The sequence below is a fragment of the Spinacia oleracea genome, chromosome 3, assembly GCF_020520425.1.
Source record: "Spinacia oleracea cultivar Varoflay chromosome 3, BTI_SOV_V1, whole genome shotgun sequence".
Lineage (NCBI taxonomy): Eukaryota > Viridiplantae > Streptophyta > Magnoliopsida > Caryophyllales > Amaranthaceae > Spinacia > Spinacia oleracea.
In genome coordinates this window covers 106,571,506-106,592,123 of record NC_079489.1, presented here as the reverse complement: position 1 = coordinate 106,592,123, position 20,618 = coordinate 106,571,506, and the positions used below count along the sequence as shown (strand labels likewise).

General features: G+C 35.0%; 1 protein-coding gene across 1 annotated transcript; it reads left to right on the top strand.

Moving 5' to 3' along the window:
- The first annotated feature begins 329 nt into the window (after positions 1 to 329).
- On the top strand, positions 330 to 20,177 carry LOC110785233 (probable isoprenylcysteine alpha-carbonyl methylesterase ICMEL1). Its single transcript, XM_021989676.2, has 11 exons — positions 330 to 874; positions 6,745 to 6,821; positions 6,928 to 6,997; positions 7,102 to 7,182; positions 9,987 to 10,061; positions 10,441 to 10,542; positions 10,676 to 10,819; positions 11,607 to 11,672; positions 11,759 to 11,902; positions 16,758 to 16,848; positions 19,820 to 20,177. Exons 1-11 carry the CDS (start codon positions 480 to 482, stop codon positions 19,979 to 19,981), a joined length of 1,407 nt encoding a protein of 468 aa, XP_021845368.1. The 5' UTR covers positions 330 to 479; the 3' UTR covers positions 19,982 to 20,177.
- Positions 20,178 to 20,618: the final 441 nt, after the last annotated feature.

Below are 20,618 nucleotides of genomic sequence, written 5' to 3'. Positions count from 1 at the left end.
CCAGCTCTCAGTTGTGGTCGTCGGAACTTTTGTTGTCGCCGGTTCTTACCGGCTCTCAGTTGTGGTCGACGGAATTTAATTCTCTTTGATGCCGTGGTACTTTACTGCACAATGATTTTCGTCGATGATAAATTTTTTGACCAATCAAGTGTCAGGGTATGACACTATTCTATACCCACATGGTGATTGCAGTCGAAAAATCCCCACAGCTCGCTAGGCATGAGTGCATGACAGATGCTCTAACCTGTTGACCTGTTGGGTCCTCCAAACTGTACAATCTACCAATCACTTTTCACTAATCAAATTTCAGAACTATTTAATTTTATTTTCCTCGTATATTCATTCTCCTCTCCTCCCAGTTGGTTGTTTTTATAAACAATTTGCTTGCCTTTTCATTCTTCATCATCACCACCTCCATATTCACAGACAAAATTGGCAATTATACCAAAATAACTAACATCTCAACCCCCTATTTATAGATGTTGATGATGAAATCAAAATCCCCAATTCTTCCCATAACCAATAATAATCACCCACCATCGTCATTTCTAAATTCCCCCACAATGTTCATTCAAAGATCTAATTACGAATTACCCACTTCCCATCTCCTTATTTCTCCAATCGATGATGATTATAATTGCAATTCAATTGAGAAAAAACCCCTTCTTTCAAGGGCTTTTAGCTTCGGTGGAGAACCACCCATTACAACCACCCAACAGCAGCGCCGCCGCCGCAGCGTAAGCGATGAAAATCTGCTTTCTAGCTCCAATAGCGAGGAGGGTGAGGGTGGGTCTATTGGTAATAGCGTTGAGCATGTCGCTGCTGAGACACTTTTGATCACTCGTTTTACTTTTAATCTTCTAGGTTATTTGGGGTAATTTCCTTAAATTTTCTATTCTTTTTTTTTTTTTTTTGCTTTTGAATTTTTGGGTAATGTTGATTTTAGTTGATAGTGCTATGTGTTTCTTCTTATTGTTGTTATCACAAGTGCATTTGATCTATTCAAAATTTTGCTAGAATTTTGGAAGATTGTAGAGTTTGGCCTTCATTAATCAAAATTTTACTAGATTCTGGATGATTTATTAGTTGAGTGTACTTGAGATGTATGTGATGACACTTCAATTTATGCCAAAAAGGATTTTTTTTTTTGTGGGGGGGGGGGGGGGGGGTGTTGGGGGGGGGGGGGTGTTGCAGGAGGAGAGTTCCCAACTGCTGATCAATAGAAGATAGGAAATAGAAGATGAATTTAGAGAAAGAGAAGAGAGAATCAGATATAGAACTAGAGAGAGAAGCAAGAGTTTTCTTATTTCTTTGAATGAATATTACAATCTGATATCCAGCTTATTTATACAACAACTAAACTAAACTAACTTTGCTAACAACCTATATAACCACTTTAGACTAACTGACTACAGAAGGATCTTAGTTAAGCTCCCCTAACATTCCTCCCTCCTTGTGAAAGACTTTTCCTCAAGTCTGCATCAGGATGAAAGTTTACATGTCTTACCAAGCAAGCATTTCTGGTACACATTTGCAGTGATAACAAGCAAACATTTATGTAGCCTAAACTGAACCAAAGAGGTACACAAAACCACTGCTAATTACCACAAATAATATGTATAGTCTCCAAAGACAAGGCAACACAAGGCCAACAAACCCAAAAGATGAAACTGATAAGGTAGCCACCTCTGTATTTGCTTCACTGCAGTGCTGGGAACATCAATCATGACACATGTTTATAAAATCAACCCAACTGACATTTAAACTAGCAAGCTACCGTATTTATTCTGTGATTGTTGTTGCTGTCAGTTTCAAAACTTCTGTCCTATTCACTATTGAAGAAGATGTAGAGGAGGTGGCCAAGGAAGAGGCCTCATGTTGACTAGTACTTCAACTAATTCCAAAGAGATCATGTACTCAAAACACCTTCCATGAAGAGATAACACAGCAGCATCCTCAAAGAGTATGATAAACTGATCCTTAAACATCAATCTTGTAAGAGATGAAAGTTCCTCATGATTACACTTATGACCTAAATCACCTTGTTGACCACCATAGTAATGCAACCCTATTTCAGTTTGAAGACAAAATGAAACATCAACCACTTTTCCAAGACAACTTGGTTCACGTTTGGCCAAGATTACTTGTTGATTAACATGTGATGGTGTAGGTTGAAAGAATTGCTTAGGATTAGTGAGCATAGCATCAACTTTTACTAATTCCGGAGAAGGAATTGACACAGAGGATTGAGTACTCAGCATTGAACGACAATTCTTGGCTACTGTAGAACTTACTTCTTCTTGAACGACAGTTCTGCTTTACATTTTGTCGAACACCTTTGGTGCCTCCTTATTATTGAACTCCAATGCAATCACATAATCACCTTCTTCATCATATACTACAACAAATTCCCAATTATCACCACTATGGCTGCATTCATGTACTGGAAGTAATGGTTCATCACACCATTCACAAAATCCTTTATTCCAACTATCAAAACATTCACTCTTCAAAAGCTTCTTGAATGATTTTATTACCTTTTTCTGTTGAGCAGCTTCAAGTTGTGGAAGGATTGGTTCTTCTTGTTGAAGATTGTTGTAAAAATCGTCAAGCCCCATTTTGCAATGTGTTAGAACAAACTCCTTCAAGATTCTGGTTCAATTCTAATTGGAAAACGTCAGAATTCTGCAAGAATTATGCAGTTTCAAGAATTCTGGTTGGAAAAATATCAGAATTTTCTCCAAGATTTCTGCAGATTCAAGAAGTGAAGCTCAAAAATGGCGGAAGAATGGGTCGGCTCTGATACCAATGTTGCAGGAGGAGAGTTCCTCAACTGCTGATCAATAGAAGATAGGAAATAGAAGATGAATTTAGAGAAAGAGAAGAGAGAATCAGATATAGAACTAGAGAGAGAAGCAAGAGTTTTCTTATTTCTTTGAATGAATATTACAATCTGATATCCAGCTTATTTATACAACAACTAAACTAAACTAACTTTGCTAACAACCTATATAACCACTTTAGACTAACTGACTACAGAAGGATCTTAGCTAAGCTCCCCTAACAGGGGGGGTGGGCGGGAGGGGAAATGGCCTTCTTATAGTGTACACATCTTTTTGTATAAGTTGCTTGTACTCGAGTCCAAGTAACACACAGTATGGTATTAGGTGAACAATTAGCGTGTGGAAATATTTGGTCTTTGGAGGGGTGTCTTTAAGCAGCAATAAATAGGAAGCAAAGTGGATTTTTTTAAATACCATTTGGTGTTGTCGAGAGTTCGATTCACACTTTGTCAGGCAGCCTGGAGGATGGCAATCGAAGAAGTTCTTAATATGGATTTATTGGATTCCAAACTAAGGTGAACAGTTAGCGATTCAGTTTCTTGAGCTTTGTTGAATTGCCTTGTCTTCTTTGGAATAGAACTTGTGCCCTAGTCCAATTTTACTTATTTTTCTAGTTTTTTGTGATGTATTTACTAGTAAAATTGTTTCTATATATAGAGGTAGTAAAATAATATAATTGATCTCGTGCGCGAGATATTTTAGTTCTAAATTTTTCTTATTTCTTTCTGTATCTTTGTCATTGTAGACCTTAACTTTGGCCACAATAATTTCCAAAAAAGTTACTGTATAATGGTGAAGTACAGGCCTTATGTATGAGAAACTCATACTCCTGTATATTGTGTGTATTAAGTTTGGTTTGGCAAATTGGGGTTTGGAAAACATAATTCTGTTGATGATAGGTATCAAATATACGAAGTTTTTTGTTTTGCTTTACGTGTTAAAAGCAAGGGCATTGTTTGTAAGAGCATGTTTGTCAAACACCAATTTTTGGTGTTTAAGAGAGAGAACTGAATAAAAAATAATAAAATAGGTAGAGAGATGAGAGAGAAAGGAAGAGAGAGCGAAACCATTTAAAAATTGGTATTCATGAACACCAAATGGAAAACCAATCTCATGCATGAAAGACTTGACATGTGGTGTATGGGGGACCAAAGAATATTTTTTATTTTTTTAAATTGCAAAGTGACATTTTATAGATGGTGTTTTAATTGCAAAGTAACATTTTAGAGATGGTGTTTGATAAATGTTGTTAAATATTGTTGGTGTTGGGTTTGGTGTTTGGGAGAGAGAAAATATAAAATATTACTCCCACCGTCTCTTTTTGTCCTTTACGTTTGACATTTTACACGCGTTTTAACGACTAATTAACGTGCATTGAGATTCCTCTATTTTTTTTTATTTAATCAAGGCAAATTACGTTTATTTTTAATGTTTTCACTTTTATCAAAATTCTGATATTGGGAAAATGAGAAAAACTTAATGTGCTAATGAAAAAGTGTGAGAGATTAAATGATCTATGGAATTTAATTGGTTAAAATAATCATTGGACAATTTTTTTTATAAAATATTAAAGCATTTATGTGATAATATAAAGGAAATGTAAAGAACATTTTAAGACACCCAAAAAGGAAAACGTAAAGAACAAAAAGAGAAGGACGGAGTATATTTTATTGGATTGAAGTCCAAACTCTTGGTGTTTGATAAACATGCTCTATGAAATTTCTGGTAAAATTGCCTTTGGTGAGTGAAATTTATGTATTGGCATAACGCATTAGAATAACCAGGTGGCCTGACCCACCCGCTTTTTGTTGTCATTGCTTCAGCAGTGGTTGATTTAAATATTAACTAGATCTGTTCAGTGAGCAACTAAGGTGGTATCTAGGTAGGCGTTATAACTTAATTTTATTAGTGATTAATGATCAACTTTGCTATGTTGATCATAGATTTATTCTATTCGAAAAGAGAGGCCATCTATGACACAACTGGGAGTAATCTTAGAATGCGACATACAAGTAGCTAGCTTAAGTGTTTAGTCCATAAAATTTGCGCAAAGATTAGGGAAGTTATTTGTTAGAAGCCATGTGCTTAAATACTAGGTTTGCCTTCTGTGCTGAATGCAAATATTTCTTTCAGATAGGGAATAGAGAGTATGACAACTTTATGCTTTGAAAATGTTTGTTTGGTGTGATCAATGAAGGAAACTTTCATGAATCAATAGTTTCACTTGTGTGATGAGCCAGATTGCCCTAGTACACATGAATTTCTTCATACCTTTCTAAGGATGTCCCATTTCAGATAAAAAAGAATGTATGATCTAATTTTTTCCTTGGTAAGTTTTAGTGTGTGCATGCTTTTCATGAAACAATCTCCATTGTCCTTTTTAGGACCACATTTTTTCTAAATAATTTATTTTATAATTTTACGAACTAATGGCTTTTGAAGCAGTGAAATACATATTGGACAGAATTAAAATATAAAAATATACTCCATCAGTTTTTTAAATGCATCACTTGCATGTGCACACATTTTTAGGATGCCCATGCAAAATTATTATTAAATGGACAAATGGGCAGATGGGCAAGTAGAAAACTTCTCTATTTTAATAAAACAACAATGGGGGATCATCATAGAGATAGCATGTGAAAGATGATGGTTTTTTTTTTAATTATTTAAGTGGGGAGCATAAGAGAGAAACAATAAAATATTTTGAGTGGGATTAATAAAAGAGAGAAATAATAAAATATGGTATAAAGTTACCAAATGTAAAAGTGATGCATTTAAGAAAAATAATACATAAGAAACCAGTGATGCATTTAAAAATACCCGGAGGGAGTACTATGGTTCATTTATAAAATTTGCTTTCCAGATAATCATTCAAACAATTTGCTTATGACATGAAGTTCATTTAACAAATCTTTAACTTCCATATATATTTAACTAAAAACTATGTGTGGGATTGATTCATTGATAAGTGGAGCAACGAAACGGGTTTAATGGAGGAGGACCGGAATAGTTTATGGGGCTAACTTATGGCTATTGGTTTGAGCAACTTTCAGTGACAGTGGCCTTCCCCCGAGGGTCTGAATTTCTCTTTGATTTATTACGTAAATTGTTGTTGAAGGTTGTGATGGTACTGATGATGGATGTGTCAATAGAGGAGTTCAAGCTAAGAGGAATATATGAAGATGTCATAAAAATATTCAATATTATTTTATTTTATTTTATTTTGAAGAACAAATGATGAGTCATAAACTTTAAAAATATATAATGTGCCAAACAATATAGAATTATTTTTGTTTCTTAGAAATACTAAAATTTTGTTGCTGAACAATTCTACTCCGTACTTCTCATAAATGTTTCTCTAGAAACAGTTTATGTAGAAGTACTTTCAGGAAACGTAAATTATTTTCCAAAATTTTGGACAAAACAGGCCCTAAGTTGTGAATAATAAGCCTGTGTAATGTAATGTTTATGTATGTGTTTTTATCCCCTAACTTGTTCAACTCTTTGTGAGAAATGAGAATTTCTAGTAATCCTTTACAAGGTGGCTCTTAGATGCCCAACCTTTTTTGTGAAATCTCTAGGTAAGGGAGACATGTCTGCTCATCCTGTTTCTTAAGCATGGTGCTAACAATGAAACAGAGTGGCATTTTGTTGTTTATTTTTTTGGCTGGCTTAGTGGTACGTGTTTAAATGATTGCAAGCATATGTTTGTGATGACCTATGAACATCGGAGGGTGATACATAGGAAACCATTAATTTTCTGAATGCACTTCTAGACTGATGATGTGTGTCGGTTTGTGGCATTATTGGATTTCTCTTTCTCTGTTTGCAAATCATTGTTAAATATGTTCATAACTGTCTGTCCAGCTATTCCATGGCTTATTTTTACCTTTTCCAGGGTAGGCTACAGATGGATCATAAGATTCTTCGCTCTTGGTTGTTATGCCTTTTTTTTGATGCCTGGTTTTGTTCAAGGTTTGTCTGTGAAAGAGTTATTCTAATTGTTTTACTCTGAAATTTGTTGGATTTATTTTCTGTTGTATTTCTTGCTAGCTAAACTATGGTAATCATCCTCCTACAGTTGGATATAATTACTTCTTTTCAAGTCGTATCCATAGGGGTATAGTCTACGGGGATCAGCCTAGAAACAGGTATGTAAGCAGTTATTCCTATTTGTGCATGACATTCTTCTGGTTTGGAACATGTTGTTTGTTCCCAGATGTTTAGAATGAAGCTGATGCTGACCATTTGGCAGGCTTGATCTATACTTGCCCAAGAATAACAATGGACCAAAGCCAGTTGTTGCATTTGTAACTGGGGGAGCTTGGATAATTGGGTGAGCTATCAAGAATCTTTCTGATGCACTGCTGTACCTTTGCGTAACAGCAGCTCTTGACCTTTTTGTCCTATGTTTAAATGCAATTTAATTTATTTTTTTTTGTTTTATTTTTCTGATTTGCAAACTTTTTTTTAGTGTTGCGTAAAAAAAAAGTTTGCATGAAATGGAGATACTGTTGTTTCATGTTGGACGTTAGGGTTTCTCAACATGGGCAAACAATTTGTAGTTCCAAGCTATATGTAGTTTCCGGCATTGTGACTTTGTGAGTGAGCATCATCTTCATGTTTGTTAAAGGAAGCTAATTTGTTGTTATCAAACAACTTCTAAATCATCTACTACTGTATTTCGACCCGAGAATTTTAAAAGATCAAATTTTGAATATTTAATAAATTGTCTTTAGGGTTAAACAAAACTGTCCATCTTTACTATTTTGGATGTTCTGCAGTATGTCCTCTAAGAGCATGTTTTAGTTCAAAAAGTAGCACTAAAGGCGGATGTGCTAAAATCATGAATTCAAGTTTTCTATGCACGCGATGCGTGCTTATAATTTAATTTTAAAATGTACCCACGATAATAATTAACTGGTTAATTCTTTCTTGCCCTTTTTATTGTTATTTTCCCGAAGTTTCATTGTTTATTTTTCTTATTTAAATAAAGGGTAAAATAGACAATCACTTTTTTGACGCTGCCTCAACGCCTTATATTATAGAGATGAGAGCCGATAAGCACAATGTAGATGTCATATTTTGAATTTTGTTTATTTGTGGTTTTAGTTAATTTATACAACTAAATTTAAAGCTTAAGTATCTGTTTCAAGAGCTTATTTGAGCACTCCCTGTTGCATCATGTGATGTGACTGTATGAGTTCCCACCCCATCTTACAAGTGTAATAGTGGAAAAAACCATATTATTGAGATTTGAGAATCACATCTATTGCTTGTATTGCTTGTCCAGTTCTTTTGTGAAAAAAGTATTTATCTAAAGTATGTGCTCATTCTTTACTACTCAATTCGTTCTTGATTGTTAGTCCATTTTGGAATCTAAGACAATCCAACATAAGTACACTTGTCACATTAATCTCAGTAGAATCTAACCCATGTGGGTAGCAAAGAATTAATTAAGGGGTTTAATGGGATAAAATTTTATTTGGTACTCCCTCTGTCTCTTTTTGTTTTTTACGTTTCCTTTTTGGGTGTCTCAAAATATTCTTTACATTTCCTTTTATATTATCACATAAATGATTTAATATTCTATCAAAATTTGTGTCCAATTATTATTTTAACCAATTAAATACATTAGGTCATTAATCTCTCACACTTTTCCATTGAAACATTAACCTTTTCTCATTTTTTCAATATCAGATTTTTTGATAAGAGTGAAAACATTATAAATAAGAAAAATCTCAATGCACATTAACTAGTCGTTAAAACGCGTGCAAAATACCAAACGTAAAAAACAAAAAGAGACGGAGGGAGTAGTAAACAAATGGACTATTTGGATAGTTATAAGGTATAATGGGGATAAATGTGACAAATAAGGAAAGATTCCTAAAAGGACTATGAAAAAAAACTCAATGCAAGAGGACTAACATTCAAGAATGCAAGAAAGGAGGGACTAGTAATTTCTATTTATGAAGTTCCTCACTTTGATCATTAATATCTTTAATTATATATTAGTAAAAATCATAAAAAATAATATTTGGAAAATTGTTAATAAAATGAATCCAATGATATCTATCAAGATAATGTTTTTTTTCCTAATATCTTAACCACAAATTACAGTAAAAAAAACCGACCACATGAATATTAAGTGCGAGGAACTTTATGATACGGAGAAAGTACATGATATGTCTACTCGTCTAACATGTGGAAACGGCAGGGAACATATATTACAACCTACTTTTATTAAACAAGTAAAAAGACTTACCACTGTACCATCTAAAACATACCAACACGTGTTTTGGATTTGATGAGAATGCGAAGGGCAATTCCGTTGAAGAGCCGATAATACTGATTCTTGAACATGTGGGCTTAAACCTTGGTGCAAACAAACTGGATATGGTCACAACACTCACTTGGGTCGAAAAGGTTCAAAGAAATTCGGAAAAATTAGTTGAAATCAGTATGGAGTAGAAAAACAATCAATATCCAATATGGATTTGAAACCGCTCAAGCGCGCCACACGCCGTCTTTCCCCTCCCCACCTAACCTATTTGGTTATGGTTAACACCTATGTGTCTGAGACGTGGTCGTGGTTCTATCATGGTCCAACCACTTAATTGCAATCTAAATCACATGAATTATAACTGATATTTCGAGTTGGTAAATCATTCCTGAAATCCCATCGAATCCCCAAGCCTAGAAGATCACTCCTGAAATCTTAGTATGAAATCTAAGTCCTAGAAACACTCTTGAATCTAACTTTAATCAGGGGGACCTGCGAGGGCCGTTACTAAATTTAATAATTTAATTTTCAGCACAATAAGGCCTTGTTTCTAATCATCTAGTTTTCAGAACAAAATAACTACATTTAGTATTCAGCACAATACATTCTGCTAATCAAGATTTAGGAATACAAGGCTTAAAAAAAAGTAAGGTGCTATGTTGAAATATAAGCTGTGTCTTAGACTCTAGTGTTGTTCATGTTAAGTTGTTTACACCAACCATTTTTCTATTATCACAGTTTTCTGAAGGTTTTCATATCACTGTAACTCTAGTGTTGTTCATGTTAAGTTGTTTACACAAACCTTTTTGCTATTATCACAGAGCTTTCTGAAGGTTTTCCTATCACTGTTTATGCAGTTACAAGGCATGGGGTTCTCTTCTTGGGCAACAATTATCCGATAGAGATATCATAGTTGCATGCATAGATTATAGGTAAGTGATTACAAGTGTAACAAAAACTCCTCAAATTGCTGCTGCTAGTTATGTTATTGTCATACACTCGCTGTAGTTTAATCTCTCTGAAACTCTGCTGGATGTTTTTCTTAACACATTCATTGATCTGATACGCTGTATTTCAGAAAAATGAAAATAAAAAAATAAATTAAGTGGACCAAAATAGTAAGAGTAAGAGGTGGTTGTGATCATGACCTTAAGACGAGATACAAGAAACATTTAATAATAATAATGTGGAAAAGGAAAGTCATGCCATGTGGTCGTTAACACTTGGCAATAATCTCCTAAGTATCTGTCTGTTTACTATAGTGATGCTAGAATCTCATAACGATAGCGCTTTGTAAACATATGCATCCAGAAATTTTCCTCAGGGTACAATGAAAGATATGATAGAAGATGCCTCCCGCGGAATTTCATTTATCTCCAAAAATATTGAAGAATATGGAGGTGATCCTAACAGGTAATAAGGTCAACACAAATCATTGTGGTAGACTGCAGGTTGTTAAATATTTCAAAATTTTCTTTCTCTTATTCTCGGAATTTTTATTTTATTTTATTTGGGTTTTGATTTATTTCTCCCTTCCATACCACAGATTATATTTGATGGGGCAGTCAGCTGGCGCACATATTTCTGCTTGTACTCTTGTTGAACAAGCTATCAAAGAGGCAGGTGGCGAGGGAGAGAGTGTTTCTTGGAGTGTCTCACAGATAAAAGCTTATTTTGGATTATCAGGAGGGTATGTATGTACATGTATCTGATCATGCAGATCAATAAGTAGATTCATTGAAGTTTTTTTCTTCTTTGGATGGGATTCATTAAACTTGATACGAGTGTAAAATGTTTTAAGTTGATACAGAATCGTTATTTCTTTCATTTACTTGCGTTGATATATCTTTAAGCAATTGACTGACATTGTTGGCATAACCTTTCTTTGGTTTGTCGCCATGGGAGTTTAAACCTTTTCTCCTCAGTCAAAATTATGAATAAAGTCAGACATGACACATAAACTAATCAACGCCTGTCTTTGCTGCGAATTGGATTGGTAGGTAAATTTGTCTGATTGCCATACCTTTATTAGAGACGTATGACAGTACCCTGTTATCTTCCACATAAATATTAGCTGGGACCATTAGAGCAATTAATCTCCAAATGTTGAGTGTTGTGTCTGAAACGTTAGTTGGAGAACTACTTGGTACATGGAACACATTTGAAACATTATTTTTAAATGTCAAAGTATGTGTATATGGTCAAAATCAAAGTTATTCTTGTTCTATGGAAATATTAACTGCAACTGAAGTGCTAACTTCTTCACATATAATCAGAAAAGGAATTTAAGTTGAATCCGCCTGCGGAATCAGCAATTTTAATTTCCTGCTTTGTCTATTTCAAAATGGTAGTTTCTTGGGATGCTTGTACATGCACAGTATAAGTTAAGTCGTTTCATTTGGACGAACGGTTTGTAGCTGATCTTGAATGTCTAAACCCACTTTGATTAACTTTTTTGCTTTCACCCGCTTTATCAGGTATAATTTGCTAAACCTAGTTGATCATTTCCACAGTAGGGGCTTATACCGTTCCATATTTTTGAGGTAAGTCCCACTTCTCTCTTATAATCGACTCTACATGTCATTGTATATTTGTATTTACATAGAGCCTTATGCAACTTCTGGTTCAGTATTATGGGTGGGGAGCATTCGTTGCGGCATTACTCGCCTGAAATCGTGGTGCAGGATCCAAACTTTAGAAGTGCACTTTCACTATTACCTCCAACGACCCTTTTCCACGGTACTGGGGATTATTCCATTCCATCAGATGCTAGGTATCTCTCTCTCCTCTTCTCAGCACTCTTTAGTTTTCTAAAACGTGTTTTTTCAGCTATTTCTGAACACAAATAGAGGATACACCTATTTTCCTACATTAGTTGCATGTGGAATACTGTTAAGCTACTATTTAATAAGTACTGGTAGTTTGATAGATACAACAAAAACAAAGCCTTTGTCCCAAAAGGACTTGGGTTCGGTTAACATGAACCTTCATAAGAAACCGTCCGCGAAACGTGAGGTAGCTTGATTGATATCAGGAAAAACAAGTTCATTCAAAGTATGAGGTGTTTGTAACATATGAAGTTAAGGACTGAAATTTGGAAAAATCAAAGGTCAATTTACCTTAAGTATGCAAAAATATAGCTGCAGATATGGAACCGAAGGAATTGGTTGGAAGATAAAAGAAGCTATCAGAATAGCATTCACAGCAATGTTTTAACAACTAATCGGAACTCAATAGACTTGATTGACCTTAGTTAATAGCCCTTTGTCCTAGAAAAACGTGGATGATTGATAAATGTAGTACTAATTAGTATTTGAAAATGCATCGATATTGTAATGTGACTTACCATGTGCATGAAAATAGAACTTATCTGTCTAGTATTTTGAAATGGAAGGATTACTTTATTACAATCCTTGCTTAACAACAACAATGACGATGACAACAACGACAACGATGACAACAACAACAACAACAATGTCAGAGCCTTAATCCCATTAAATGATGGGGTTGACTACGTGAACCAAGATTTTATCTCCAATGGTCATCAAAAAATATCCTCTTCCTCCATTGCCTCGTACCACTACTATATGTCATGAGTTCATGACTTAATGCAAAACCAGTTTATTCATATTATTTTGACTCCCTCCATCCAATTCATCTTTAGCCTCCTTGGGCTTTTTCTAAAGTCCTCTCCATCCCAACTCTCTAATTTGATCATGGCCTCAGATGCCTAAACCAACGTAATCAGTTCTCCCTTATCTTATCCTCATTATCAGCAACTTCAGCCTGATTCAGTATATCTCGATCCTAGTTCTAAGGTAAAAGTGTTCCCATACGGCCACATACCCATTTCAACATACATATCTCTGTTACACCCATCTTTCTGATATGATTCTTCCTAAATGTCCAAAATTCTGAGTTTCTGACCCAGACAACATGTTTTTATAGTTTTCCTGCATAATCTTTCCTTTAACTTAGAGGTATGTCTGCAAGATACTTGCTGGTCCAATCACGGATTATAGAACAGACACACACACAATATAAGAGAAAAGTGGAAGCTTGATTGATAGAACACTAAAATGAGTACGGTTACAAGGTAGCAGCTTTAGGCTACAAATCTCAAAGGTAGTGACTTTAGGTCTCAATTCTCAATCAAAACACAATGCCTTTTTCTCTTCTCTTCCTACTTATGCATCAAGCTACCGCCCAAGTACACTTCATTGATTACACTTCTTGTCTTCTTGTTGTGGTAACCGCTTGCTCCATCCACCCTTACTTACTTTGCCTTGTGTCCTCTTAGGCTCTGACTGCTAAACCAAGTGGGCACGAGGATGGTTAGGATGATTCATTACAATGCCAGTCACACAATAACGAGCCACCATGACTTATATCATGCGAGTCACATTTTGGTCAATATCTCCATTCTAAACCTCGCTTAACAAAAGCTCCCTGACGCTCCATACAATAAAGAACGACATTAGAAAAGGGACGCAATACTATCTCTTGTTACAATATTTACAACATACAAGAAACTGTAGACATCAAAAAAACCTTCCAATATATTATTCGTGTTATTTTCTTGAGTGCCATATTTCATCCTTTCTATATGACCTAGCTGCCTAGTGTTCATTTCAGAGCGCAGAAGTGTGCTCAAACTTGCCTCTTGTTGAGTCCACCCTATAATAGGTCAGATAACACTCATGTTTGTGTTAGATAAGTGTTGATGATCTCCGTGCTTAAACGAGTTATCCATGCCATATTAAATTTTAAAAGGTAGATAAATGTCAACATCAATTTACTTTCTTCATGTTACTATTCTATGTTATGTTAGGTTTTCGTACAGTTTTGACCAGATTACCATTTTTTGGTAGAAATGAGGCTAGATTGCCTACAGGATCTAATTAGGTGAGTTATACCAGTAGATTGTTTTGTTTAGGGTGAAAAGGGATAAATAATAGTTGGCCGATTTAATTTAATGGCTAGTCTTGTTGACCCATTTAATAAACGGACTACTCTTGTTGACCCTTAAATTAAATGGTTTGGAAATCTCTACTCTAACTAGGTCCTTATTGCCACTTCTGTAACTGCATAATCAGAAAAGGTTTTTCCTTCAACACCATCAGCCAGCCTTGGTGATGTCTTAATGTTACCCCACGTGCTATGAATCAATATTAGGGGATGGGTATTTTAAGGACTATCGTTACTTTTCTGTTATGAGTGTCTTGAAGAATAAGCTAGCTAGTTATCTCTATAAATAGAAGAGATTAGGGAGTGAGAAGGCTGGTTGAGAATTGTGGAAAGTAGTCAGTTAGTTGTAATTGAGAGAGTGACATTCCTCTCAAAAGATTGGTGAGGCTGTAATTGGTGATTTGTCACCTTGATTAGTATTAACTCAGTCATATCTCACTTGTTCTTCCTTAATCTTTCTTCGTCCTCCCTTCATCTGTCTTTAATCTCTCAGTTTTAGTATTAAATTATGCTAATTCTAGCACCATGACAATGTCTTTTTTCTCCTATTTACCTAAGTCCAGTATTGACAAAACAAACTCTGAATAACTCAGGATCCTGCTACTTTTTTTGCTAATACTTCATTCTGTTTGTCCTCTTATGTTGTGTGCATGTGTTTTTAGTCGAACGTGTGGGTATATATCAAGTAGACAAACCTTGTATGTTATTTGCTACAAATTTGAGTTGCTCTGTTCCTCCATCTTGATAATCATTATTAAGTGGACCCTTGAATTGTTTTGAATAGTGAGGCAAAGGGTCATGGGTTTTCCCCTGGCTTACATTATAGTTTCTTTCTTTTCACTTCAAATAAAGAAGTTTGAGGAAAATAAGTTACGATAAAGGTTGACAAGTTGATATGGATTCAGATAAAAGCTAGAAAGTTCCTTTTACAAGTTAAAACAAGTTGAGGTACGTTCATATAAGTTATGTTAAGACCAATAAGTTTTGATAAGGAATTTTCAGGGGAAAAACGATCCATTAATGCCTCGTTTGTATAATATAATGTAAATAGGGAATGATAGTGAAGTTTGTGTGCAGTGTGAGGGTATATATTTGTTTTCTTTGTTTACAATAAATCATATATGTACGCGATGCGTGCGAAGGTATAAAAATTAAACATTGTGTTATTACATCTAATCACCATAAATAATAAGCATAAAAAATTAATCACAAAGTTCATCTAAAGAAATATTCGACGTCATCTCTACTAAAAACACCTAATAGACGCGCATGCCCGTACATGACTAAAAATCCAATTGTACGACGTAGTACCAAATTAAGTAAAGAAATTATACATAATAGTGTTTCATTTGTTTATTTTGCTCGCAATGTATTTGCATGTACGACGTAATTGTACAACGTAACCACTTGCACTCCACCGAATCGATTCGCACCACGTAACTAACATTATAAGAATGTACTGGATTAAACTTTTCGATCATTGGAGAAAACACCCACAAAAAAATCCAAAAGTTTTGAATATTTTTTCTGAGTGTGTCCATTACGTTTATGTGTGGAGAAATTTAGTTTTCTATATTTAGATTTTTTTATTAACACTATTTAGGAATATTATTTGAAAAAGTTAACTGAGATTTTTTTTTACCTTTAACTTTATCTAGAGATTGTAAAATAGAGATTACTGAGAGATTGCATAATTTTTGAAGAGATTGTTGATTTATCACGTGATTTCTTAACAAAAATTGCTGTAATTAAAGAATTGTTTGAATTCTTTTGTCAACAAGGTTTTATTGCTTTCCTGTTTTTTGACTCAAGCCAAATTAGTTTACCGTTTTATTTATTTATTTTAATGCAATTTGATTAATTCAATTGTCATTGATGTTATTATAGTCTATTCTATAAAGGACACCAAAAACCCATTTACGTTAATGACCTCAGGAGCCCCCTTATACAATAGAGATTATAACTTCCAGGTCTTAGAGATGTGCATGGAAAAAAGAATGGTGATGGAAGGGAATAGAGACTGACGTGTTGCCTGGACTTATGATTCAATGAAAATTTGGTCACACATTTCTGTCATTATTTTAAAGATGAGATTAGGTGTAACTGTAATGTCCATTTCCGATGGAGCCAAAGGTTCATTTGTTCTTTTGGCTGTGGGATGTAATGGACTAAATCAAAATGGCTCTTAAAACCTTTTCGCTTCCTTTCCAATGAAGTAGGAGATGGTCGTCCCGTTGTTGTCCCGTTATCGCTTTTGGGTCAATTGGAAACCTCTCTGCAATTGCAGGGGTAAGGTTGCGTACACCCGACCCCCCCTTACCCCACTTCTTGTGGGAGCCTCTTTGAGGCAATGGGGTAATGATAATGATGATTAGGTGTAACTGTAATATTGATACTTTAGTTACTTTCAAGCCAAATTACCTTGTCGACCTCTATATGTATAAGCATCAATTATAGGCCCTGTCTTTTCTTGGCTGTTGGGAGCATTTAAAATATTACAACTTGGAAGATTCTAATCAACTTTTTCTGATGGATTAATCTCTTCTTTATTTTTCGTTAAACAATAAAGCTACTGGTCCAGTTTTTGCTTTATGCATACATGTTATACAACTTATACTCCTAGTATTCTTGATTAATAAGCTCAGCTTGGTTGCTTTCAGCCTAAAATTTGCTGAAACACTGCAAGGACTTGGAGTAGAGGCGCATGCCATACTATATGAAGGGAAGACTCATACTGATGTTTTTCTCCAGGTAACTGTCAAGCATTGATCATTTTCTATTTTTCTTCCATGTTGTATTGATAGCTGGTGCTAAATTGTATTGCTCCTCCAAGATTACATTACATGTTTCCATCATCCATTTCATATATATAGTTTTTTTGACAAGCAAGTAAGATTTTATATATATACCAACAACTGTTTACAACCTATACAGATCCATTTCATTTTAGGTCTAAGTTATATCATTTTCGGCGGCTTGTTAGTGCTTCAATATCTGGTGCTATTCCCACCACCTCCCTTCATGACTTGCATATTCCACACCAAATGACTCCTGCCGTAATAATTAACCATATTTTTGTTTATGGTTGGTAGTAACAAAAATAAATAAATTACATTTCTTCAAACTCCTTTTAGGGAAGATTTAGTTTAAAATATTTTCCTTTCTCATTTTCAATCATTTTCCGTAGTTTATTTTGGCAAGGGGTGTTAAAACAATTTTAAACTCTCTCAAGAGTGGAAAATATTCTCCATTTGAAAGGAAGGAAAAACATGTTTCTACTTTTCCTCCTTACCTCCCTCTTTTTTATTCCCATCAACACTCACCCATCTACTTCCATTTTCCTTTTCTCTATGACTTTTCTAACAAGGAACCAAACAAAAGAAAACTAGCTTGAAAGTGTTTTTCCCTAGACTTGTTCGAATAGGCCACTTAAGAAATTTCATTCCTCGCTTTGAAAGGAATTGGTAGAGAAAAACCGGAGGTATCCACTCAACTGAAATTGGGATCAGTGTCAGGAAACTGGAAACTTACGGATTTCTAAGATTTTCAATACCCATGGAAAAAGTTTCACGTGAGACTGGCTAGATATAAAGCTTGAAAGTTGAAACTAGAGCGAAGAAACTCGACTAAGGCTCCGTTTGGTTGGGTGTAAAATATTTTCAGTGTAAAATGATTTTCATGGAAAACAATTATAATGGAAAACGCAATTGCAAAATTAGTTTTCCGTTGTTTGGTTCTATGTAAAAAAAATGATGAAACAAAAGGAAAATGAGGGAAAGTAAGCACGCAGTGAGAGTAGTGTAATAAGGAAAAGGAAGGAAAATAGGTTTCCCTTCATTTTGAAGTGAAAATTGTATTCCATCATTGGGAGAGCAATTTTACTCCTAGGGAAAATGGGTTTACACTCCTTTGCAAACCAAACAACGTAAAATTGAAGTTAGAGGAAAATTGTTTTCCAGGAAAATGTTTTACGCCGTACCAAACGGAGCCTAAATCATAGGTTAGCTTTCCGATCCAGTCTCCGAACCTGAAGAAAAGAGTGCTTACGAGACAACTTTTGTGTTGCCCAGCAAAGTCAAAATCCCAATTAAGATCCTGAAGCTTTTGAGGACTAGAACCAGAGATATAGAGTTGCGTATATGCTTGCTACAACTCGTCCATCATGAGACATCCAAGTCCAAGTGCTACTGTGCTAGTCTATATCCTAAGAGATATATCAATCCATATACCAAAACCTAGAGGCTCACGGGCGCCTCTTAAAATTGAAATATTTTCGGACCTTTGGATCAATACTTGTTTTTAATTGACAATTGACCGATTCGGATTTTCTCGGTTGGTATGTGGTGCCATGGGATGAAGTGAAAGAGGAAAAAAAAGAACGATAATACTTTAATGTTGAATTTTGAAGGAGCCGGTCGGATGATAATACACAGTGTTAAATGGTGGGAGAACGGTGATGGAGAAACGAAACAGGAGGTCTAATACTCTAAAACAGACCTTCACTTAGTAAGAATTTCTACCAATTCTTCTTTTATTCATTAAGTCTCATCCTAATCTCCGTCTAGATTAGCCTCATCCTAGTCACTGAACACGATCAATCAGTCTACAAGTTCTTTGATCATCCTCTTTATCTTGTCCATTCCTGATAGAGCGCTTCGCAAATGAATCATGTGTGACGGTGAAAGGTTTGCCTTTGAGAGTTCCGACCCTCCTGGTTTTCCCCTAATAGTGGAAGAAGGCATTACTTCATAAGTAAATACACGATTACTTACCTTAAATTGATGCACCCCTCAAAAAGCAGACCAAGAGCGTTCGAGTTATTGCTTCATTCGATCTGGCAGCATTCATGAGTTGCTCGTTTTTAAATTCTTTTCTGAATTCTTTATCAAGTGTAGAATCTAAATAAATAAATTCAATTCAATTCACTTGATCTTCGGATCCTACTCGATTGCATTGTACTCATTGTCTGACCGGAACTTTTCCTCCTAAACCCTTTTCCAATCGAAGTACTTCCTATGGAAAAAAAAATCCACTGAAATCCGCAAAACCAGACGGAACCTTAAGGGAAAACAAAAGTACTAGTTTTATATATGTAAAAATAACCTACGGAGAAAAAAAAGAGAACTTCTAAAGTACGTTAGTTTTTTTGTAAGTCATATGAGTTAGAATAAATGATGAAATAAATAATAATCATATCTATATTTTTAAAGTTGACAACAAAACTAGAAACAATTTTTTGTGGTTTCCATATTTTTGTTTATATTTTTCAAAAAAAAAACAGAAAATAATAGAATAGTGGAATAGTGGAAACGTAAAACAATACCGCAAGGGCCCTAAATGCATCTTTTTTCGTATTTTTGAAGTTTTCTAAAATACACTGTAATAGACAGACTGACAGAGGAATAAATGTTAGTGAATAGCTGAATACTTCATATTAACATTCGAGTCTCGGCTATCTGGGCTCTTTGGGGGATTGGCTTGCCTTGTGATTAGGGGGGTTGGTATGCAATAACGTTGAGCATCCACTGCTTAGTATAGAAACCAAGATTCTTTGTGCTTACCCTACAAAGTACAAACACTCTGGATCGTGTTTTCTTTTCCACCCCTCCCACTTATCTGTCGAGCTGTAGCACTATAGTATGTGGCTGGCTGGCTGGCTTTATTTGTCAATTCACATTTTGTTTCTACTTTAATATCCTAATTTCTGCACTCTGCGTATTAGGATCCAATGAGGGGTGGCAATGATCCGATGTTTGAAGATTTAGTTGCTATAATTCACGCCAAAGACGAGGAAGCACTTGCCAATGATGCAATGGCACCTCTGAGGAAACGTCTGGTGCCAGAAATCATGTTGAAATTGGCTCGTGCTGTTAGTCCCTTCTAATTGTGTAGGAATTTATATTGCATTTTTCAGGAAACAAGAAGGCCATTATTTATGCTGTTTCATAGCAGCTATTCTATTTGTATTTAATTGCCTGTAACTTTAGTTCTATATTTGTTTGTAACCAAATTAGGTCCTAACTTTGTATATTGGATCAGATCATTGTCAACGACGTAATGTAATCAGTTTCTTTGAGTTATGTGAGCTGCAAGTTTAGATTAAGTTTACTGGTTAATATCATCAATCAGTTAATCGCTTGTTGCTGAATTGTTATGCCGCTTGATAATTCTGCTGATTTACTGCCATTTGCTTCTTTGATAAACATGCTTCTGGCTTTGAACAACCCTATCCTACTGAGTAATTAACTCAATTTTGGCAACTTGTCTAAAGAATATTGTTGCTGTTGTAGCTCACACAAATGATATTGCTGATACGATGCTCTTCAATGTGCTACAACGCGCAATCATCTAGGCTTACAAAGCTACAAGTATTTATCGATGATATATGCATTTTTTTTGGAAAATTGCAGAGTGGAGAATGTCGTTATTTATTTACACTTTACAGAGAAGACTATCTAGCGTTTTCAAGTTTATCGCATTATTTCAAAACAATAGATCTTGTGTGTACCCGATATACGATA